The 24707-nt window shown below is 36.1% G+C and overlaps 1 protein-coding gene across 8 annotated transcripts in view; it reads left to right on the top strand.

Moving 5' to 3' along the window:
• Positions 1 to 24707, top strand: part of ANKHD1 (ankyrin repeat and KH domain containing 1) — a 140279-nt gene that overhangs the window by 58359 nt on the left and 57213 nt on the right. For 4 of the 8 annotated variants that reach the window (XM_055285997.2, XM_063642731.1, XM_063642730.1 and 1 more), the window contains exons 8-11: positions 5972 to 6209; positions 6487 to 6678; positions 12022 to 12131; positions 19592 to 19648. In XM_055285997.2, coding sequence (XP_055141972.1) covers positions 5972 to 6209; positions 6487 to 6678; positions 12022 to 12131; positions 19592 to 19648 — 597 coding nt within the window. Of the gene's footprint in view, positions 1 to 5971; positions 6210 to 6486; positions 6679 to 12021; positions 12132 to 19591; positions 19831 to 24707 lie in introns of those variants that run through there. The other 4 variants (XM_055285999.2, XM_055286000.2, XM_055285996.2 and 1 more) reach the window with 3 other exon arrangements.

Genomic DNA, 24707 nt, shown 5'->3' with positions numbered 1-24707 from the left:
TTTACTAGAGGTCCACTCCAGACCCTGTTTGGCTGGGTGTCAGCAGCGGTGGCTGCAGAGCAGCGGATTTTTGTGAGACCACAAATTCAGCTGTCTGATAGTTCCTCTGAAAGTTTTGTCTCAGAGGAGTACCCGGTTGGATGAGGTGTCAGTCTGTCCCTACTGGGGGGGTGCCTCCCAGTTAGGCTGCTCAGGGGTGAGGGACCCACTTTAGGAGGCAGTCTGTCCGTTCTCAGATCTCCAGCTGCGTGCTGGGGGAACCACTACTCTCTTCAAAGCTGTCAGTCAGACAGGGACATTTAAGTCTGTGGAGGTTCTTGCTGAGTTTTTGTTTGTCTGTGCCCTGCCCCCAGAGGTGGAGCCTACAGAGGCAGGCAGGCCTCCTTGAGCTGTGGTGGGCTCCACCCAGTTCGAGCTTCCTGGCTGCTTTGTTTACCTAAGCAAGCCTGGGCAATGGCGGGCGCCCCTCCCCCAGCCTCGCTGCCGCCTTGCAGCTTGATCTCAGACTGCTGTGCTAGCAATCAGCCAGACTCCGTGGGCATAGGACCCTCCGAGCCAGGTGTGGGACACAATCTCCTAGTGTGCCGTTTTCCAGGCTCGTTGGAAAAGCGCAGTATTAGGATGGCACTGACCCGATATTCCAGGTGCCGTCTGTTTCCCCTTTCTTTGACTAGGAAAGGGAACTCCCTGACCCCTTGCGCTTCCCGAGTGAGGCAATGCCTCGCCCTGCTTCGGCTCGCGCACAGTGCGCTTCACCGACTGTCCTGCACCCACTGTTAGGCACTCCCTAGTGAGATGAAACCGGTACCTCAAGCAGAATTGCAGAAATCAGCCGTCTTCTGTGTCGCTGGGGCTGGGAGCTGGAGACGGGAGCTGTTCCTATTCGGCCATCTTGGCTCCACCCCTCAACATTCTTAAAGAAAAGAATTTTCTACCCAGAATTTCATATCCAGCCAAACTAAGCTTCGTAAGTGAAGGAGAAATAAAATCCTTTACAGACAAGCAAATGCTGAGAGATTTTGTCACCACCAGGCCTGCCCTAAAAGAGCTCCTGAAGGAAGCACTAAACATGGAAAGGAGCAACCAGTACCAGCCACTGCAAAAACATGCCAAATTGTAAAGACCATCGATGTTAGGAAGAAACTGCATCAACTAACAAGCAAAATAACCAGCTAACATCATAATGACAGGATCAGATTCACACATAACAATATTAACCTTAAATGTAAATGGGCTAAATGCTCCAATTAAAAGACACAGACTGACAAATTGGATAAGGAGTCAAGACCCATCAGTGTGCTGTATTCAGGAGACCCATCTCACGTGCAGAGACACACATAGGTTCAAAATAAAGGGATGGAGTAAGACCTACCAAGCAAATGGAAAACAAAAAAAGTCAGGAGTTGCAATCCTAGTCTCTGATAAAATAGATTTTAAACCAACAGAGATCAAAAGAGACAAAGAAGGCCATTACATAATGGTAAAGGGATCGATTCAACAAGAAGAGCTAACTATCTTATAAATATATATGTACCCAATACAGGAGCACCCAGATTCATAAAGCAAGTCCTTAGAGATCTACAAAGAGACTTAGACTCCCACACAATAATAATGGGAGACTTTAACACCCCACTGTCAACATTAGACAGATCAATGAGACAGAAAGTTAACAAGGATATCCAGGAATTGAACTCAGCTCTGCACCAACCGGACCTAATAGACATCTACAGAACTCTCCACCCCAAATCAACAGAATATACGTTCTTCTCAGCACCACATCGCACTTATTCCAATATTGACCACATAGTTGGAAGTAAAGCACTCCTCAGCAAATGTAAAAGAACAGAAATTATAACAAACTGTCTCTCAGACCACAATGCAATCAAACTAGACTTCAGGATTAAGAAACTCACTAGAAACCGCTCAACTACATGGAAACTGAACAACCTGCTCCTGAATGACTACTGGGTACATAATGAAATGAAGGCAGAAATAAAGATGTTCTTTGAAACCAACGAGAACAAAGACACAACATACCAGAATCTCTGGGACACATTTAAAGCAGTGTGTAGAGGGAAATTTGTAGCACTAAATGCCCACAAAAGAAAGCAGGAAATATCTAAAATTGACACCCTAACATCACAATTTAAAGAACTAGAGAAGCAAGAGCAAACACATTCAAAAGCTAGCAGAAGGCAAGAAATAACTAAGATCAGAGCAGAACTAAAGGAGATAGAGACACAAAAAACCCTTCAAAAAAATCAGTGAATCCAGGAGCTGGTTTTTTGAAAAGATCAACAAAATTGATAGACCTCTAGCAAGACTAATAAAGAAGAAAAGAGAGAAGAATCAAATAGATGCAATAAAAAATGATAAAGGGGATATCACCACTGATCCCACAGAAATACAAACTACCATCAGAGACTACTATAAACACCTCTATGCAAATAAACTAGAAAATCTAGAAGAAATTGATAAATTCCTGGACATATACACCCTTCCAAGACTAAACCAGGAAGAAGTTGAATCCCTGAATAGACCAATAACAGGCTCTGAAATTGAGGCAATAATTAATAGCCTACCAACCAAAAAAAGTCCAGGACCAGACGGATTCACTGCCAGATTCTACCAGAGGTACAAGGAGGATCTGGTACCATTCCTTCTGAAACTATTCCAATCAATAGAAAAAGAGGGAATCCTCCCTAACTCATTTTATGAGGCCAGCATCATCCTGATACCAAAGCCTGGCAGAGACACAACAAAACAAGAGAATTTTAGACCAATATCCCTGATGAACATCGATGCAAAAATCCTCAATAAAATACTGGCAAACACATCCAGCAGCACATCAAAAAGCTTATCCACCATGATCAAGTGGGCTTCATCCCTGGGATGCAAGGCTGGTTCAACATACGCAAATCAATAAATGTAATCCGGCATATAAACAGAACCAGAGACAAAAACCACATGATTATCTCAATAGATGCAGAAAAGGCCTTTGACAAAATTCAACGGCTCTTCATGCTAAAAACTCTCAATAAATTAGGTATTGATGGGACGTATCTCAAAATAATAAGAGCTATCTATGACAAACCCACAGCCAATATCATACTGAATGGGCAAAAACTGGAAGCATTCCCTTTGAAAAGTGGCACAAGACAGGGATGCCCTCTCTCACCACTCCTATTCAACATAGTGTTGGAAGTTCTGGCCAGGGCAATCAGGAGGAGAAAGAAATAAAGGGTATTCAATTAGGAAAAGAGGAAGTCAAATTGTCCCTGTTTGCAGATGACATGATTGTATATTTAGAAAACCTCATCGTCTCAGCCCAAAATCTCCTTAAGCTGATAGGCAACTTCAGCAAAGTCTCAGGATACAAAATCAATGTGCAAAAATCACAAGCATTCTTATACACCAATAACAGACAAACAGAGAGCCAAATCATGAGTGAACTCCCATTCACAATTGCTTCAAAGAGAATAAAATACCTAGGAATCCAACTTACAAGGGATGTGAAGGACCTCTTCAAGGAGAACTATAAACCATTGCTCAACGAAATAAAAGAGGACACAAACAAATGGAAGAACATTCCATGCTCATGGATAGGAAGAATCAATATCGTGAAAATGGCCATACTGCCCAAGGTAGTTTATAGATTCAATGCCATGCCCATCAAGCTACCAATGACTTTCTTCACAGAATTGGAAAAAACTACTTTAAAGTTCATATGGAACCAAAAAAGAGCCCGCATTGCCAAGACAATCCTAAGCCAAAAGAACAAAGCTGGAGGCATCACGCTACCTGACTTCAAACTATACTACAAGGCTACAGTAACCAAAACAGCATGGCACTGGTATGAAAACAGAGATATAGACCAATGGAACAGAACAGAGCCCTCAGAAATAATACCATGCATCTACAACCATCTGATCTTTGACAAACCTGACAAAAACAAGAAATGGGGAAAGGATTCCCTATTTAATAAATGGTGCTGGGAAAACTGGCTAGCCATATGTAGAAAGCTGCAACTGGATCCCTTCCTTACACCTTATACAAAAATTAATTCAAGATGGATTAAAGACTTCAGTGTTAGACCTAAAACCATAAAAACCCTAGAAGAAAACCTAGGCAATACCATTCAGGACATAGGCATGGGCAAGGACTTCATGTCTAAAACACCAAAAGCAATGGCAACAAAAGCCAAAATTGACAAATGGGATCTGATTAAACTAAAGAGCTTCTGCACAGCAAAAGAAACTACCATCAGAGTGAACAGGCAACCTACAGAATGGGAGAAAATTTTTTCAATCTACTTGTCTGACAAAGGGCTAATATCTAGAATCTACAAAGAACTCAAACAAATTTACAAGAAAGAATCAAACAACCCCATCAAAAAGTGGGCAGAGGATATGAACAGACACTTCTCAAAAGAAGACATTTATGCAGCCAACAGACACATGAAAAAATGCTCATCATCACTGGCCATCAGAGAAATGCAAATCAAAACCACAGTGAGATACCATCTCACACCAGTTAGAATGGCGATCATTAAAAAGTCAGGAAACAACAGGTGCTGGAGAGGATGTGGAGAAATAGGAACACTTTTACACTGTTAGTGGGACTGTAAACTAGTTCAACCATGGTGGAAGACAGTGTGGCGATTCCTCAAGGATCTCGAACTAGAAATACCATTTGACCCAGCCATCCCATTACTGGGTATATACCCAAAGGATTATAAATCATGCTGCTATAAAGGCACATGCACACATATGTTTATTGTGGCACTATTCACAATAGCAAAGACTTGGAACCAATACAAATGTCCATCAATGATGGACTGGATTAAGAAAATGTGGCACATATACACCATGGAATACTATGCAGCCATAAAAAAGGATGAGTTCATGTCCTTTGTAGGGACATGGATGAAGCTGGAAACCATCATTCTCAGCAAACTATCGCAAGGACAAAAAACCAAACATCACACGTTCTCATTCATAGGTGGGAACTGAACAATGAGAACACTTGGACACAGGAAGGGGAACATCACACACTGGGGCCTGTCGTGGGGTCGGGGGAGCAGGGAGGAGATATACCCAATGTAAATGACAAGTTAATGGGTGCAGCACACCAACATGGCACATGTATACATATGTAACAAACCTGCACGTTGTGCACATGTACCCTAGAACTTAAAGTATAAAAAAAAAAGACCTACATAAATTTTGACATTAAAAATTTGAAATTAAAGAAGGATATTTATGATGATAGGTAGAATTGATACCCACCATGAGAATATTTTATTGTTAATTGACTTACTGTCTATGCAGATAGGCCATGGTAAAAATTTTTTACAAATGAATGTCTTCATTTTTACGTCATTGCAAAATCTTTGCCTCATTGCAACAAGGTGTTGTGATTAGGAAAAATATAGGATAGTGTCAATCCAGAGACATTTATGTTGGTGACATAATCCCAAATGGTAATGACTTCACATAATTTGTTGTGTTATTTTTTGCATGCCTTTGTTTCTGAAATAGATGTAATATGGTTTCTACATTTGAATATGACACCTGAGTTTGAGGGTATGACTATATTTGACCTGGCAGTAGTATAATCTAGTTATTTTGAGGTAGCATTGACTATAGATTTCAGTTTTTTGAACTTCAAAAATGGAAATTTAAAATTATTTGGATTTGTGACTGTTATGTCACCAAGTCTCATTCTTTTGGAGAATTTTGGGCTTGCTCAAAAGTTGGTTAAAATAATTTGAAAATTACTTAAAAACAATATTGATGAACTTTTGATAAGGCTCAGATGAGCATGATAATATATATGCTGTCTATGCTGAATCTTCTAATCTTGTCTTTTTTATTCCTTTTTCCAATCTCTTGCTTTCTTCTCTTCCACTTAAAAAAATCTCAAAACAAAAAATTTCTCTCCTTCTCTCTTTACTTCTGAAAATCTGCAGGATGGACATGTAGAGGTGGCACGTTTGCTTTTGGATAGTGGTGCTCAAGTGAACATGCCTGCAGATTCATTTGAATCTCCATTGACGCTAGCTGCCTGTGGAGGACATGTTGAATTGGCAGCTCTACTTATTGAAAGGGGAGCAAATCTTGAAGAAGTTAATGATGAAGGATACACTCCCTTGATGGAAGCTGCCCGGGAAGGACATGAAGAAATGGTGGCACTACTCTTAGCACAAGGTAAAGCAGTTTTACTTCTTTTAGAAAAATCAGTTTTCTTTGGATGTTTTGTGTTAGTACTGGTGAAGTTTACTACAGCTAGCATATATATATATATATATATATATATATATTTTTTTTTTTTTTTTTTTTTTTTTTTTGCCTTGATGGTAAATTCTCAACACCCTGGAGGAAACCACAGAAGCAGAGAAGACAGAGATGATTACCACAATTCAGAAAATTAATATCTTTATTATGTCTCTTGCAACTAGTTTTATCTATTTTTATACTTTCCTAGGAGCAAATATAAATGCCCAGACAGAAGAAACTCAAGAAACTGCTCTTACTTTGGCTTGCTGTGGAGGATTTTCTGAAGTTGCAGACTTTCTTATTAAGGCAGGGGCTGATATAGAACTTGGCTGCTCCACACCTCTGATGGAGGCATCTCAGGAGGGACACCTGGAATTGGTTAAATATTTGCTGGCCTCTGGTATGTGGCTTTAAGATGCTTTATTGCTCAGAAAGACAAATGCAAATAATAGTTTATTTATATGTGGAATCTAAAAACGTTGAGCTCATAGTAGATAATAGAATGGTGGTTACCAGAGTGTGGGGATGAGGGTGGGAGGAGAGTACACAAGGAGAGGGGAAATGTTGATGAAAGGGTACAACGTTTCACTTAGATAGGTGGAATAAGTTTTAATGATACATTGCATAGCAAGGTGACTATAGTTAACAATAATGTATATCTCAAAATTACTAAGAGTAGATTTAAATGTTCTCATCACAAATATGTGAGGTGATAAATATGTTAATTAGCTTGATCTAATCATTCCACAACATATACATGTATCATAACATCACATTGTACCCCATAAATATATACAATTATTATTTGTCAATTAAAAATAAAATAAAATTAAATAATTAAAAATACCGTTTAGAAAAAGACTTATATTGCTTTCTTAACTTTAACAATTTACTGTTAACTTTTTCATTTCTATAAAAGTTGAAAGACAGCTGCATAATTTAACTGATCTTAGACTCCTAAGTCTCTAAAACTCATTTTTAAAAAGATTTCTTACTGTTATTAATGTTTGTTTAGTGACCATAAGGTATCTCGTTCACATTCTTTCTCCGTCTAATTGTTTGTGGCTTGTGGAAGGGAGATGTTAGTTTCTCCTAGTCTCTGTTAATAAGAGGAGATGGGGATGATGACATTATTGAGGGTATAATTTGGTACCTTTAAGTCTGTTCATTTCTTGACATTTCTAAGTCATCTGAAAAAAGTGGGAATTAATTTATTTTTACAGAGTACTAATTTTAAAAATATTTGTGCTTTATTGTTAAGCTGTGGTAAGCAATAAGTACTTTTACATAGAATATTTGTAGTTTTATAGAACATACTAAAAAAAAATTAGTCCCAACAGATGTAAATATATTCTTTGAAAATAATGTCAGATTTTTCTTTTTTTCCAGGTCTGATATATTATTTAAAATTTGATATATAGAAAAGTTAATATGTAAAAGAAAATAAAATATTTAGCAACATTTTATTCATCCTTTTGGACTTTCATTGTTAACATTAATTTTAATATAGCCCAACCTCAATTTTTCCTTTGAATTATTATTGAAATAATTTGTTAAACCAGATTTTATTTTATTTTATTTTATTTTATTTATTTTATTTTATTTTTTGAGACAGGGTCGTGCTTTGTCATCCAGGCTGGAGTGTAGTGGTGTAAATATGTTCCACTGCAACCTCAACCTCCTGGGCTCAAGTGATCTTTCAGCCTCAGCCTCCCAAGTAGCTGGGACTATAGGCGCATACCACTATGCCTGGCTAATTTTTGTATTTTTTGTAGAGATGGGATTTTGCCACGTTCCTGAGGCTGGTCTCAAACTCCTGGGCTCAAACAATCCTTCTGCCCCAGCCTCTGAAAGTGCTGCGATTACAGATGTGAACTACCACACCTGGCCTTAAACCACATTGTGAATGGTTTGGATGATTTATGGTTTGGACAAACCAACCATAAAAGCTGACTTTTTTCCTGAATCAAATACTGAAATCACTCTAGTTGTTGTATATATTCAGTCATTTTTCCCCTATCATTTTTAGTAACTGTGTCCTATTCAAGAGTCTTTCTCTGCTAGTGGTTATCTTTGTACATTCTTCCCACATCCCTCTCTTAAGCTAAAGTCATGCTATTGTAACGTGTTTTTAAAAGAAGGAATAAATGTTTATTGAGAAATTGTTGAATATCAGACATTTTGCTCAGCTTTTATGTTATCTCTATTAATTGCCACTGGTTCCTGTGTAGTGAGAAATATTAAACACATTCTTGTAGATGAGGGAACTAATGCACAATGATGTTATATAACTCTGTTTAAGGTAACCAAGCTAATAGGGACAGAGTCAACATTCAAACTTAGAACTCTTGACATTGTTTTTTCTACTGCATTACCATTGATTTAGCTCCTTTTGCTTATTTGAAGTATGTAGCTCATAGAAACTATCTGAGGGTTTGAGAATCACTTTTATGTGATCACTACCTAAAAGTGTTTTTTTTCCCCCCAGTTTTAAGGGTAATTTATTTACATGAAGTGCTTCTTACAGTGTGGCACTAAAGAAAACTCAAATAAGGCCTATACAATTAAAACAAATTTAACAACTTTTTGTTATGGCATTTTTTCAAACATATAGAGAATGTAGCATTTGAGATCCTAAGAATCCATCACCTAGTTAGTGTTTTAACATGAATGTCTAATTCATGGCCAATCTTATTGTCTCTGTACTTCCTCCACATCCCCCATTCTTATAAAATTATTTTTATTTAAAAGAAACATGTTTAACGTTTTATTTTTAAAATTTGAAAATTAATGATTAAAAATGTTACTTTTATAAAAGTTAATATTCAGTATTTAAAAGATAATTTTAAAAATAACCACAATACAATTTTCCTACGTAAAAAATTTTAATAAGAGTTTCTTAGAAAATATCCAAGCCATTTTCATATTTCTCTGATAGTTTTATAAATCTGTATGTATGTGTTTAGTGACTTGTTTGAATTAGGATTGAAATAAGATTCATACAATCACTATTAATCAATGTCTCTTAAGCCTTTTTTAATCTATGGGCTACATTTCATTTTTCTTATCTTCTTGCAATTTTTGGTTGAAGAAATAGAATATTTTTCCATTAGGCTTCCCAGAGTATGGATTTTCCTGATGATATCACTATGATTTTGTTTAACTTGTTTTTCTATCCTTTGGATTTTCTATAAATTAGTAGTTAGATCTAGAGACTTGATTGTATTTAGGTTTGATTTTTTTTTTTTTTTTAAATGGGACTACGTCGTAGGTGGTATTTGTATACTTTCTTCAGGAGGTAATAAGTATATAGTTGCCTCTCTTTTTGTGATATTATTAGCCATTGATGAGCATTGCTTAGATCCATTAATTCATTAGGGGCTACAAAGGGGTGATACTCTAAGTTCTTTTATTCCTTCTTTGTTTATTCCTTCCTTGAATATCTATAAAGAGAAACTTTCCCTCAACTATTTGCCGTAAATTAAGTACAAATCGTCATATAATAATGGCAAGAAAGGCCGGGCGTGGCGGCTCACACCTGTAATCCCAGCACTTTGAGATGCCGAGGCGGGCGGATCACAAGGTCAGGAGATCGAGACCATCCTGGCTAACACCATGAAACCCCATCTCTACTAAAAAATACAAAAAATTAGCCAGGCATGGTGGTGGACGCCTGTAGTCCCAGCTACTCAGGAGGTTGAGGTAGGAGAATGGCATGAACCCGGGAGGCAGAGCTTGCAGTGAGCCGAGATGGTGCCACTGCACTCCAGCCTGGGTGACAGAGCGAGACTCCATCTCAAAAAAAAAAAAAAAAAAAAGAATGGCAAGAAAAATGTTTGTCTTTTTTTCCCCCTTTATCTGCCAGTTTCCAAAGTGATGAGGTAGTCCCTTAGCATCCTTCAAAGGTGATCAGTGCAGTGTTTTTTTGTTTGGTTTTGTTTTGAGACGGGGTCTCGCTCTGTTACCCAGGCTGGAATGTAGCGGTGTGATTGTGGCTCACTGCAACTTTGAACTCCTAGGCTCGAGGGATCCTCTTGCCTTAGCCTTCCAAGTAGCTGGAACTACAGGCACGCACCACTATGTCCCGCTAATTTATTTTTTTATTTTTTGTAGAGGTGGGGTCTTGCTTGTTGCCTAGGCTGATCTCGAAGTCTTGGCCTCAAGCAGTCCTCTCACTTTGGCCTCCCAAAGCGCTGGGATTACAGGCATGAGCCACTGTGCCTGGCCCTGTTTTTTTTGTTTTTTATTTGAACATCATTTTGAACTTTTGGATTTGAATATATAAGATGGCCTTTACTTCACCACGGTCATTATTCTTTTTGATGTAAAAATTGTGAGAAGATGGGACAGTTTGAATATCTTTGGTCAATAAGGCTAGCTCCTAAATCCTTTTGACATGACCTCATTGTAGTCTCTGATAGTTTCCTTACTTTCTCATATGGCAAGGTGTTCCAGGCTCATCTTGTACAGTTCCTGCTCCAGCCTTGGGATCAGTCATTTTTCTAAGAAGCCCTAATTTCATTTAGTAGTAAATGGTACTTAGAGACCACAATCTAAGCTAGAGATGCTATTTATGCTTAGTCTACTACCATTGTCTCTAGGCTTTAGTTGGTCAAGGCTGGGAAATATATATTTTTCTTATAGATTAAATATATCAGGGATTCATTGGTCACCTTTGAAGGATGCTAAGGGACCACCTCAGTACTTCCAATTCAGAACCACAAGGGTTTTTTGGTTTTGTTTTGTTTTTGAGACAGAGTCTTGATCTGTTGCCCAGGCTGGAGTGCAGTAGCATGATCTGAGCTCACTGTAACCTCCGCCTACCGGGCTCAAGCAATTCTCCCATCTCAGCCTCCCAAGTAGCTGGGACTACAGGCATGTGCCATCATGCCTGGCTGATTTTTTTGTTTGTTGGTTGGTTTTGGTAGAGATAGGGTTTCACCATGTTGCCCAGGCTGGTCTCAAACTCCTGTGCTCAAGTAATCTGCCTGCCTCAGCCTCAGCCTCCCAAAGTGCAAGGGTTACAGGTTTGAGCCACCATGCCTGGCCAGAACCACAAGATTTTTACTTAATTAAGTTCAACAATCTTATATCTCACCTAAGGTTAGGAGTTCGAGACCAGCCTGGCCAACATGGTGAAACCTTATCTCTACTAAAAATACAAAAATTAGCCATGCGTGGTGGCATGTGATCCCACCTACTCGAGAGGCTGAGCCATGAGACTTGCCTGAACCCAGGAGGCAGAGGTTGCAGCTGAGTCATGCCACTGCACTCCAGCCTGAGCGACAGAGTGAGACTATCTCTCAAAAAAAAAAAAAAAAAATCTTATATCTGTGTTTTCCCTTAACCATGCCCAAAATTTCTGTTCTCACAAAATAATTGCTCGTTTGATTTATACCACAATATCCATAGAACTGTCTCTGAATACAAACCAAAAATACCACCAATATGATTTCTGAAAAATGCTTAATATTTTTTGGTTTTGCAGCTCTTTTATTCCTTAGGGTATATCTTACTAGTGATGTAACGGCAAATTACTGTGTTTTAAAATCATTTGGTTTAGTTCTTTTTGGTATGACTCAAATTATTTTTATAAAGCATATTTAAAGGAAAACTAGTATACTTAAAATGCATTTTGATATTTTCACATTTTGAATTCTTCAGTTTCACCAGATTGCAAAATTGGACTATCTAATATAATTTTACAGTTCACAAAGTAAATGTATGCTTTTTTGTTTGCTAGGCGCTAATGTGCATGCTACAACAGCAACAGGAGACACAGCCTTAACCTATGCTTGTGAAAATGGACATACGGATGTCGCAGATGTTTTACTTCAAGCAGGGGCTGATTTAGTAAGATATTTTTAATTTCAAATATTTTTGCGTGAATGTTAATATCCACTTATACTTAACATTTAGAAAACACTAAAGATCAATGGTTTGCATACTTTGTATACAGTAACTTAAAAAAGAAAAAAGCTTGGCTACCTGTTCTAGTTGTTGTATATATTAAATGTATTTGAAAATACTTAGTGTTGAACAGGGCATACTGTTTCTTTTCCTAGGTAAAACTACTAGTTTGTTTCTTCCTTTTACTCCACCCCCATTTGACATTCCTGTGCTTTTTAAACTGCCCTCTGTTAGATATATCATAAATTCAATGATGTGTTCACAGAATAGAGTAACAAGTCAAGTCACTTTGAGTGATTTATTATTATTTTAATTGACACATGATAATTGAACATATTAATGGGGTACAGAGCAATATTTCAATACATGTATATAATGTATAATTATCAAATCAGAGTAATTAGTACATCCATCATCACTTTGATTTCTGTTGTTTCTCTAATTAGACATTTCAAAACAAAGCTACTATTGTTAATCATCCTCCTAGTACATTCCTACAAATTCTATTCTTTTTGTGTTTTCTGTTTTGGTTTTTCAAAATTTCAAATTAGGTGGCAGGTTCATATGTGTAATAATCTGTATAAAAATAATGTTCCATTTAAATGTTCATGCTTCTTGCTGAAATGTGTGCTTTGCCTAGCTTTTATTTTGTGAGAGTGTTTTAAACTGCTTTCTAGAGTTTTTCCCAGAATTCTCTGATACATTTCTTAAAAACCTATGTGTGACATACATAGCTGTAAATGTTATAGAGAATTAGATTTCTTAGTTTTGCTTATTTAGAAAAAACTATGAAAGTATTACCTTTTAAATAATCCAAGTAGATACCTGAGAACATTATTGGAAAATAATTATTAACCAAAATAAATGTATAGTATGATTGTTACTTATTATCATTTCTACTAATACCAAATATTGTAATGAAAACACTATCATTCATTCTTATTAATTAGGACCTTCTCTATCAGTTATAATTTTTGGGAGGTATGCTTTTTTGTCTGAGAATTGTGACAGCAATATATGTTAAGTACATCTTAGTCTTTTGACTTCTTTCTATATCTTTTTCCTTTTATAGAGTTACTTTGAGTCATCTATAAAAATTAGGAATTGAAGTTCTTCATTCAAAATAAAGAAATAGAGTAGAACTTAAAAGTTTAGTTAATATAAGCAAAATTTAATACTCTTATCTTCTAAATTCTTATCTGGATTCTCTCTCCCTTGTATTTTCTACAACAAAGTCACTGTCTTAACCTGTTGGGAGTTCTTCTAAAAAATTGAATAGGGCTGGGTGCAGTGGCTCACGCCTGTAATCCCAGCACTTTGGGATGCTGAGGTGGGTGGATCACCTGAGGTCAGGTGTTCAAGACCAGCCTGACTAACATGGTGAAACCCTGTCTCTCCAAATACAAAAAGTTAGCTGGGTGCGGTGGCACATGCCTGTAATCCCAGCTACTTGGGAGGCTGAGGCAGAAGAATCACTTGAACCCAGGAGGTGGAGGTTGCAGTGAGCCTAGATTGCGCCATTGCACTCCCGCCTGGGCAACAAGAGCGAGAACGCCGTCTCAAAAAAAAGAAAAAAAGAAAAAAGAAATTAAATAGGATAAAAGAGGAACTATCTGGTAAATGTACTCTAACGTATAGCAAAACCATACTGATTGTGACCAAGTTAATATGTTACATTTTTAAATATTTTATTTTTACTGTCTTCTGGAATTAGTTAAAAGAGTGTTTATTATTTAGTTTCTTAGAAGAACTACATTAATTGAACAGATAGAACTATTTGAACTTACCATATTTACTTACATTCAAAATGTAAGATTAAAAATGGCTCAGATAGGCCAGGCACGGTGTCTCACGCATGTAATCCCAGCACTTTGGGAGGCCGAGGCAGACGGATCACCTGAGGTCAGGAATTCGAGACCAGCCTGGCCAACATGGTGAAATCTGTTTCAATTAAAAATACAAAAAAATTAGCTGGGCATGGTGGTGGGCCCCTGTAATCCCAGATACTTGGGAGGCTGAGGCAGGAGAATCACTTGAACTCAGGAGGCGGAGGTTGCAGTGAGCTGAGATTGTGCCATTGCACTCCAGCCTGGGCAACAAGAGTGACACTCCATCTGGGAGAAAAAAAAAAAAAAAAAGGCTCAGATAAATACGTATCTTAATTATTCAATACAGAAGTAATGCCATTTTTCTAACATAATTATTCATTTTTTATCTTGCAATCTATTTTTACATTCATATTTACATGAAATTACAGATACAATATATAATACAGCTGTTTTCTATTTTTTCACTATGTGTTCTTGTGTTCTATCATAATCTTTACCATATTACTATATAGTCTCTATATTTATAACTCTTGCATCATATTCCATCAAGTTGATGAACCATACTCGTTCATTAATTATGGAACTTTTGCTTTTTATTTTTCACTATTACAAATACTGTTAGATTTAATAACTTTATGTGTATAACTTTTTACCTTTTCTTATTTTGAATTATTTTATATATTGATTTTAAGTTTTAAAAATGTATAGCCTCTTCCATGCTTTTATTATCTATGGACTGATATCTTAATTTTAATATTATTTCTTTTCCTCATTATAAAAAGCAATACTGTTCTTCATATAAAATGTGGAAATGCTGGGCTTGTAGTCCTAGCTACCAAGGAGGCAGAGGTGGGAGGATTGCATGAGCCCAGGAGTTAAAGGCTGCAGTGCACAATGAGCATGCCTGTGAATACCCATTGTATGCCAGCCTGGGCAACATAGTGAGACCCTTCTCTTAAAATAATTTTTTAGGAGTAAAAGAAAATGTGGAAAGTATGGGAAAGTGTAATAATTTTTATATTTAAAACCTATGAATATTTGTGAGTAAAATTTGTGACAGTGACAAAAATATAAAACCTACGAATAAATTTTATTTCAGGCTTTATTGTAGGCCAGAGGAAAGAAAAAGTCCTAGTCAAAAACAGGGAAACCTCAGAGTAAAGCAGGCAGATTAGTCCCTGAGTCCTGGGAAAAAGTAACTGGTAATTCTTATTAACTTTATCTTACAAGGCAGTATCATCTTACTTGTCCTTCATTCTTTGCTGCTGTCTTCTAATATCTGTTTTGGGCTATAATAATTTCCTCCAGCAGTTTGCAGATAGAGGACTGTCCATCCCCCATTGCACGCAGTGGAGATGTATTTCATTCCTGGCATCTCATAGATATGTTCTCAGTTTAAGTGTACTAATTCTTTTTTTTTTTTTTTTGATGCGGAGTCTGGCTCTGTTACCCAGGCTGGAGTGCAGTGGCACGATCTCGGCTCACTGCAACCTTCTCCTCCTGAGTTCAAATGATTCTCCTTCCTTAGCCTCCCGAGTAGCTAGAATTACAGGTGTGCGCCAAAATCCAGCCTGGGTGACAGGTCAAGACTCTGTCTCAAACAAACGAACAAACAAAAAAACGTAGTTTATCACTGACTTTCCTCCCTAACCATAAATAAGCTCTCTGACCTTTGTTGCTTTCTTTGGACTGTATTCTGCTGACTGAGTGAACTATTTTAGGCATTTTCCGAAAATAGTTGAGCAATTGGAAACTAGGTAATTTAGACATGGGTACATTAGTGCTCTGTAGTTCTTCTTCCTGAAACTTATTTCCTTTTAAATGAGATTTGATATGGACCTTCCTTAATAGAAAGAAAAATATCTATGGATCAGTTTATTATCTATATTAAATCTTATAAATAGAAAACATAGACCAAGTCCTCTTTTATAAGATTTTTTTAAAATTTAAACAATATATTGTGTATCTCTCTAGACATTTCTGTATACCCAAAATACGTACATTTAATATATGTGATACAACATCTTTCTGTGTTCCAGTAATTTCCCATTCTTTTTCACAGGTACCCAGTGTTCCATATAATTTATTAACCGTTTATCTACGCATAAACACCTGAGTTAAGAGTTTTTAAATATTACAAATGGTGCTGCAGTAAATATTGCTAGGCATATTTATGTATCTTTGCTACTTTTGTGAATATATATAATAGGGATAAATTCCTAGAAGTGAAATTGCTGGTTATAGGGAAATATTTGACTAAAATTTTATTGTTTCGGGAGGTCCACGTCTGAAATTTTGATAATTATTGTCAAACTGTTTAAAAATGCTGAACCAGTATACATCTCTGTTAACAGTTGAGCCCTCCTGACTCTCCCACATTCTCACAAATATAAACAGATTTCTTCTTTCTCCCCTCCTTCTTCCCTCCCTTCTCTCCTTCCCTCCCACCCTCCTTCCTTCTTCTTCTTCCTTTTTTAAACAGTTTAATTTTCTAATTTCTGATCACAGCCCCTATGTTTGCATTATCTACAAAAATCTTCTTGCCTGGCACAGTAGCTCAAGTCTTTAATCCCAGCTATTTGGGAGGCCAAGGAGGGCAGATTGCTTGAGCCCAGGAGTTCATACCAGCCTGGGCAACATGTGAAAACCCGTCTCTACCAAAAAAAAAAAAAAAAAAAAAAAAAAAAATACAAAAATTAGCGGGGTGTGGTTGTGCGTGTCTGTAGTCCCAGCTACTCAGGAGGCTGAGGTGGATTGCTTGAGCCCAGGAAGCGGAGGTTGTAGTAAGCTGAGATTGTATCACTTCACTCCAGCCGGGGCAATAGAGGGAGACCCTATCTCAAAAACAAACAAACAAACAAAAAAAACTGTGCTACAATTAGCCCTATTAATTGCTCCCAAAGCTTTAGCGAACTATAGAAAACACAGGAATAAAATTTCTTTCTGGAAGTGTATGAAGATAATACTTTCTGGAAGTGTGTGAAGATACCATTTACAAATAGATTTTTAAAAATCAAATATTTACTCAGTATCTATTGACTTCATTCTGAAGGACACAGAGAGTAATATATCTTTCACCATAGAATTTTCATGAGTTATTTTAATATTCTCCTGGTTATACATTTACATTCTGATTTAGGACCCTATTTCTCATAGTTATTTAAATATATATATGTATATATAATATTTAAGTGGATTCAGTTTTTACATTACTAGTCTTTCTTATTATATAGCTTCATGATTCCTGAATTCCTCAACTTGACTTATCTGTTGGCTGGCTAGTATTGGTATTTTGATTTGAATTTATTCTTCCCCTCAAAAAAGGAGTTAATAGGTGCTTGCATATTTTAGAATATCATATGTTGTATTTATAAATGAATGTAGCCATGTATGAAATTATTGAATCACCTGTTCTTTCCCCTCAAAATTTTAAACCCACTATATTAGTGTCTTCTGGTACTGAATATTGCCAAAGCCTGCTAGACTATTCTCTATTATATGTAAGTGACTCCTTTTTCTGTCTGGATTATCATAAAATTCTTTCATTATACTTAAACATCTGATTTCACTAGGATATATCTTGTGTTAATTATGCTATATTAATTTTCCTGAGAAACAGTGAATACTTTGTCTGAAGACTTTAGTAAGTCATAGTCTTTAATAAGTTGTCTTGGTATTTTATTTTTTTAATTTTAATTTTTTTTTTAGTGGTGACTGTGAGGTGATATTTTCTTTTTTTTAAAGGAAGGTTTCTTTCTGCTATGTTTTTGACTATTTATTTTTCTATTCTGTTAACGTCCTTTAAGATATTTACCATTCATATGTATAGTCTCCCTCATCTCGCTTATTTGTGTTTGTATTATCTTTATGTCTAATACATTTCTTTGTCCTTTTCTTCTGCATTGTGTCTTAAGCCTGTCATCCAGGTCACTATTTTTTTCTGTATACTTGTTTCTGCTTTTTTTTTTTTCTTAAAATGGACAGGGTCTTGCTTTATCCCCTAGGCTGGAGTACAGTGGCATGATCACAACTTACTACAGCCTTGACCTCTCAGTCTCAAGCAATCCTTCACTTCAGCCTCTTGAGTAGTTGAAACTACGGGCGCACACTGCCACACCAGCTAATTTTTTATTTTTATTTTTTGTAGAGACGGAGTTTCGCCATGTTGCCCAGGCTAGTCCTGAATCCCTGGGCTCAAGCGATCTACCCACCTTGGCTTCCCAAGTTACTGGGATTACAAGTGTGAGCCACGACTGGCCTGTTTCTACTTCTAAATGTGATTTTCATGGCTTCACTGTTACTGCTCCCTATCTATCTGCAAAGCTTGGGACCAGAAGTGTTTTGTATTTTTTTTTTGGATTTTGGAATATTTGCAGAATACATACCCATTGAGCATCCCTAATCTAAAAATCCAAAATCTGAAATGCTCCATGAGCATTTCTTTTGAGTATCATGTCAGTACTCAAAAAGTTTCAGATTTTGGAGCATTTCAGATTTCAGGTTTTTAGATTAGTGATGCTCAATCTGTATTTAGTTTCTTCTATTCTTCCAATTCACTTTCCAATCTTTTATCACTTTGTTGAGCTATTTAAGTAAAGATTCCCTGTTGTCTTTAATTTATTTGAAGATATTGGGGAATATTTGACTAAAATTTTATTGTTTGTTTTGTAGGAATTTCTTGATAGGTTCCATGTTGGATACTTTGTGCTTATTATTCATATTTTAATGGGACTTGCTATTTATCGAAATATGGGGTGAAATATGGGGTAGGGTGGCAGGGAAGAGGAAGTGAGCCTTAACAGTTAGCTTCTTAAAATCATATAGTTGTCTCAGGATACTGTCTTGCTGAATCTGTACCATAAGAGCATGCACTTTCTTAGGGTAAGCACATCACGTAGGTAGGAAATTGGAATGACTTAGAGTGAAGCCTTCTCTAGGCCACATTTCTTTTATTTGGAGATTTAGTTGACTCTGGTCAATGACTGAAAAGCTTATTATGGTTTCCTAAGTTGTATCCCTGTCTCACCTTTAGATAGTTTCTCTCTGTTAAGAGTCTAGATCTAGAGAAAATACAAACATTCCATTTCTCGAGTTCTTTGAAGGTTCTTGTTTTAGTTGAAAAGTGTAAGCCTTAAGTACATTTATAATGAGGGGAAAAGTTATGTAACTATTTATCTTACAGTATTTTCCTCCGTCCTCCCAACTTCTGATATGCCCAAATCTCTTGATTTCATTATTTTCTTTGGTTAGATATTTTTAAATGTTGCTCTGTTTTTGTGGCTTTAGTTGTTTTTTGAGACAAAGGCATGAATTTAAATAATTCTGCAGAAATATTTCTACATATATTAAGATTTATATTGAAGTTTTATTGGTAAAAAACCATAATATCACCCCCTTAAAAAAATTTATACTCTGCTCCTGACATTACAGTCTCTACAGTTGAGAATCTTTTAAGTTGAAGATCCTGAGTTAACAAAGCCCAGCATCTGAAGTATCAGTCACAAGGTCTTCATGGCCAAATGTGATTTTCGTTTTTGGAATAAGATCCGTGAGTTCTTCTTTTTCCTTTCGCAGGACAAGCAGGAGGACGTGAAGACTATTTTGGAGGGCATAGATCCGGCCAAGCATCAGGTGAGGGTCGCCTTTGATGCTTGTAAGCTACTACGTAAAGAATAGATGTTTTAGGTAACCAGAACTCTGGATATCTGAATTCCAGCCAAGAAGTTCCAGGACCCTGCTGGGTAACAAAGGAAATCCTCTTCAATTGAAAAAGATTATGAAGTCCCAATAAAAAGAGATTTGTATTGCTGGTAGTTTGTTTCCTTAGTCTTCTTTCTCAGTGATATTCCTAAAAAATCTCTTAGACGAAAATAGGTTTTCTTATTCAGGTAGTTCTTTTACATTCTCCTTTATTGGGAGAGTTAGTATACCGCAGAGAGAAAGTCTCAGTCATAAAGTCCTTTGCATTCAACTTTGTTCATCAAAAATCTGAAACTCAGAGTGATATTAATGTATTGGATTGTTTTAAAAATAATACTCAAATAAACAAAAAAATTAGTTTAGCAAAACATTTACTATATAGTTTATGCCCTAATTTCTATAATCTAGAAGTTTAAAATTTTCTTCTTAAAATTGTCTCCTACTATTCTGAAATTGGTTTTTAAGAAGGTGTATATTTTTTCATAGGAAACATTTCTTTTGAAAAAATGTGTGAATTTGTGCCCAGTGGTTTTAAAAGTCAAATAAATTTAATATCCATTATAATCCAAAGAGATTTATTTAAAATCAGGAGCAGTTTTTAATTTTAAAATTATTAATGAATTGTGATTAGATCACAAATAACTGAGGCCATCTAAGTTTCTTTTTTTTTTTTGAGACAGAGTCTCGCCCTGTTGCCCAGGCTGGAGTGCAATGGTGCTGCAATCTTGGCTCCCTGCAGCCTCTGCCTCCTGGGTTCAAGCAATTATCCTGCCCCGGCCTCCCGAGTAGCTGGGATTATAGGCGCACGCCACCATGCCTACCTAATTTTTTGTATCTTTAGTAGAGACGGGGTTTCACCATGTTGGCCAGGCTGGTCTCGAACTCCTGACCTCGTGATCTACCCGCCTCGGCCTCCTAAAGTGCTGGGATTACAGGCGTGAGTCACCATGCCCGGCCTAAGTTTCTTAATTCTAAACCCCTCTTAATCATGATGCTTATTAAGTGTCTTCATTGGCTTGTTAAATGAGAAGCTGTTTTATTTATTCTGTTTAGATTTTTTTAAATTTCTTTCTTCCTTTTTTTTTTTTTTTTTTTGAGACAGGGTCTCACTCTGTTGCTCAGGCTGGAATGCAGTGGTGTGCTCTCAGCTCACTGCAACCTTCCCATCCCAGGCTCAAGTGATCTTCCTGCCTCAGCCTCCTGAGTAGCTGGGACTAGAGGCATGTGCCACCATGCCCAGCTAATTTTTTTCATTTTTATAGAGATGAGGTCTCACTGTACTGTCCAGGCCGGATATATTTATTCTATTTTGAAGTAAGTTTATTTCACAAAAGTGGTGTGAACGTGTGAGCTTCTACTCAGTTTGTATAATATTACAGGCTCCTATCAAGAATGTAAAGCTTAGTGTTATTTCAGATCAAAGTAATTCTTTTTCCCTGGATTTGTTAGAGGAAATGTAATTGTAAATCTTTCTCTCTAGCTGCAAGTCTCAAAACTTAGGTTTTTTTAAAAATGAGTTTTGCAACCCCACGTTTACAGGTTCAGATTCCATAGATCTGAAATGGGGGGTCTGCATTTGAACTAATATCTCAGGAGATTCTGATGATAAGTTCCCCATATTTTACACTTTGAGACATTGGTAGAGGCCATACAGATTATTCTGCATCATTGCTGAGTTCTTTTCTTTTTCCATCTTTGCTTTATAATCAATCATTGTTCCTCCACCCAAATTGAATAAACTTGGTTTTTCTCTCTGTTACTTGTGATTTTTAGAAAATGTGCTAAATACAAACCTTAGGACCAGTGCCTCTTAACATTTTATCCATATCAGTTCTCCTGAGGGGTATGAATCCAATCAGTAATAGTAGATCACTAAGGTAATGATTAATATACTGTGGTGGGTTGAAAGAACATACTCCCTATGGAAGAGTATTGGAATCCTCTAGTACATGCAGTATCAAACAATCTCCCTCCTTTTCTCTGTGATTTTGGTCTTTCTCCTTAGAGAATGTCCTCCCTCCAACTCCAAAAGACATTGCCTCTGTGGTATAGTTACAGTCCTTAAATATATGTCTTGGGTGCCCTGTGGCTGTGATTTTTTAAGGAAAATTAACTTATTTTAAATAAAATAAACTTAATTTAAAATAAAATTTTGTTATCTAAAGCCAAATAGAAAAAAATTCCACATTTTTTCTTATAGTGCTCATTCATCAGAACCTTTTTTTTTTTTGGAGATGGTCTCGCTTTGTCGCTTAGGCTAGAGTACAATAGTGTGATTATAGCTCACTGCAGCTTTGAACTCCTGGGCTCATGGCATCCCCTTGCCTCAGCCTCCTGAGTAGCTAGGACTACAGGTATGCACCACAATGCCTGGCTAATTTTTAAATTTTTTTCACAGACAAAGTCTTACTATCTTGCCCAGACTTGTAGTGTATTTTTTATAGATATATTTTTAGGGAGCTTATGAGCTCCAGTAATCCACTTACCAATGTATTTCAACTGTTAGTAATTACCTTACCTTAATAAACTTTAAATGTGACCTTACCTTCCACTTTTTAACTTTTTTATTAAGGAATAGCATATATACATATTTTTAACTTTACTACTTAAAACTAGGAAACTTTTGTCAATTTCTTAAAAATCTAAAACTACCTATGGAATACACAAAACTCCTAATACATTTCTTTTAAAGCCAAGTTCTCTCTTTCTATGTTATTGTGTATTGAATGAGTTCTTTTCAGCTCTCTCCAGGTTGTTTAAATATAAGTACAAATGACTTCCAGTCAAGAAGGTAAAGTCATTATTAGTATATAGAAAAATGAATCTAAAAATATGTAGTCATGCCCCAAAGCAACGGGATTAAAGATCTCCATGGACTAGAAGTGAAGCATGGACCCACAGTTTAAGCTATAGTCCCAAGGAGAATTAAGGGCTAAAAAAATACACAATGGGGCTGAGATTTCAGCATGTACAGAGGAATAGGGAATGAATGCATTTCACATGTAGTACGTCAGTAGATCTAGTCTACTTGAATAAAGCAAGGAACCGGGATCTTATTGCCCTACCTGTGAACCAAAATGAATAAAAAAAATCTTTGAGCAACTACCTAGAGTTATGATTAGAAATTAGCAAATTGTCATATCCAGGTTGTATGTAAAAAAAAACAAAACAAAACAAACACAAAACTAAAAAAAAAGGGAAAAAAATAAATTAGCAAATTGTCGTTAGTAGAGGGAAGAAGCAGAGACAACTGTGTAACTAAAAACTTGGAGGACAACCTTCTTGATTTAGGGAACAGAAGTGAAATATCTCTATGAGACAAGAACCTTAGGTGTCCAGCAAAATATCTACTTCTGAAATGGACTCCAAGAACCAGACTGAGGCAACTTCCAAAACATCTGATGAGAAGGAGTACATCTGTAGATGGAAAAGAAACTAAAGCAAAGCACCTCCCATCAAAATGAGTTTCCTCAGTAAAAAAAATTATAAAGCTGGAGAGCAAATCTTTATCAAGAAAGATAGTCAAAATGTAAACAAACAAAAAGCAAAATATAATACACTCAAGGAAATTGAAATAAACTTTAATCTTGAGAATTATAAAGATGTTTATTTTAAACTATGACCAGTAGCAATAAAACAATGTGAGATAATAAAGCAAAAGCTGATAATTATGTATTAAGAACAGCTGGATATAAAATAAAACAAAGTTTTGGGGGGTAACCTCAATATATAGGGTAAGACAGCATATTAGACACAGTTGAATGCATTAGTGAATAAGTGAGTGATAAAACAAGAAATAATACAATAAAATATATAATAAAATATAGTAAAGAGATAGAAAATATGAAAAAGAAATTGAGAGAAAGAGAATAGATTAGAAGCTCCACCATATTATCTACTAGAAGTTCCTGAAGGAGAGGATAGAAATGGAGGGGAGAGGAAATGTTTGAAGAGAATGGTGGAGAATTTTCTAGCATTGTAGCTAGACATGAATCCTTGACTGAAGAATCATATCCATCACTAAGCAGAACAGATGAAACTGTGCAACTTTAAGGATAATGAAAAATGTCTTAAAAGCTATCAGAGGAAAAAAACGCATTACCTACAAAAGAACAACCATCAAAGTTCTGACCTCATCAGCAATAATAAATTACAGAAGATGATGGGAAGTAATATCCTCAAAATACCAAGATAAAATAACACAATACAGAATTCTGTACTTAAGTACCATTCTAGAGAAGGAAAAAATAAACATATTTTCAAATCTACAAAGAATAAACGAATTTACCATCATTAGACCCTTGACAAAAGAACTACTAAAAGATATATACATCAATAAGAAGAAAAGTGAGTCCTGAAGGAAGGCGTGGGATACAAGAAACCGGTAAGCAAAGAAATTGATAAAACATAAATACAAATGTTTGAGTTTAAAAACCTAAATTTTAATGTTTAAAACCACAGTAGTACTAAAATTCTAGAAAACAATAGCAGGAAATTCAGAAGGATGCGTTAGAGAGTTTAAAAGCCACGCTACAGTCTTTTGTTGTTGTTCAGGAGGAGAAGGTACTGAATAAAGTTTTTTTTAAAGAAAAATAGAATAGTAATCAGAACAAATATAAAGCTATTAAACTCAATTGTTAAAGGGCAGAGACTTCTGAATTAGAGTCAGAATCAAAATGTAGCAAATGCTGTTTGCAGGAGACAAACCTAAAGCAAAGTTTTTCTTTAGGAAAGCTTGACAGTGATGGGAAAAAATTATGTAAAACAATATTAATATCAGACAAAATGGAATTTTAAGCCAAAAGCATTTTTAGAAATGAATACTCCTCCAACTGAGAAAATAATTACCAATCAGTAACTAACAATCTACCATCCAAATAAAATATAAAACTGCAAAATTGCAAGAGAAATGGTCAGATCTACATTTGTAGTGGTAGGATTTTTTTTCCACACACTTCTCAATGAAACTGATGAATCAAACAGATAAAAT

The sequence above is a fragment of the Symphalangus syndactylus genome, chromosome 7 (assembly GCF_028878055.3).
Source record: "Symphalangus syndactylus isolate Jambi chromosome 7, NHGRI_mSymSyn1-v2.1_pri, whole genome shotgun sequence".
Taxonomy (NCBI): Eukaryota; Metazoa; Chordata; class Mammalia; order Primates; family Hylobatidae; genus Symphalangus; species Symphalangus syndactylus.
Note: the sequence above shows the minus strand (reverse complement) of the source record. Positions and strands in the feature narration are given on the sequence as shown.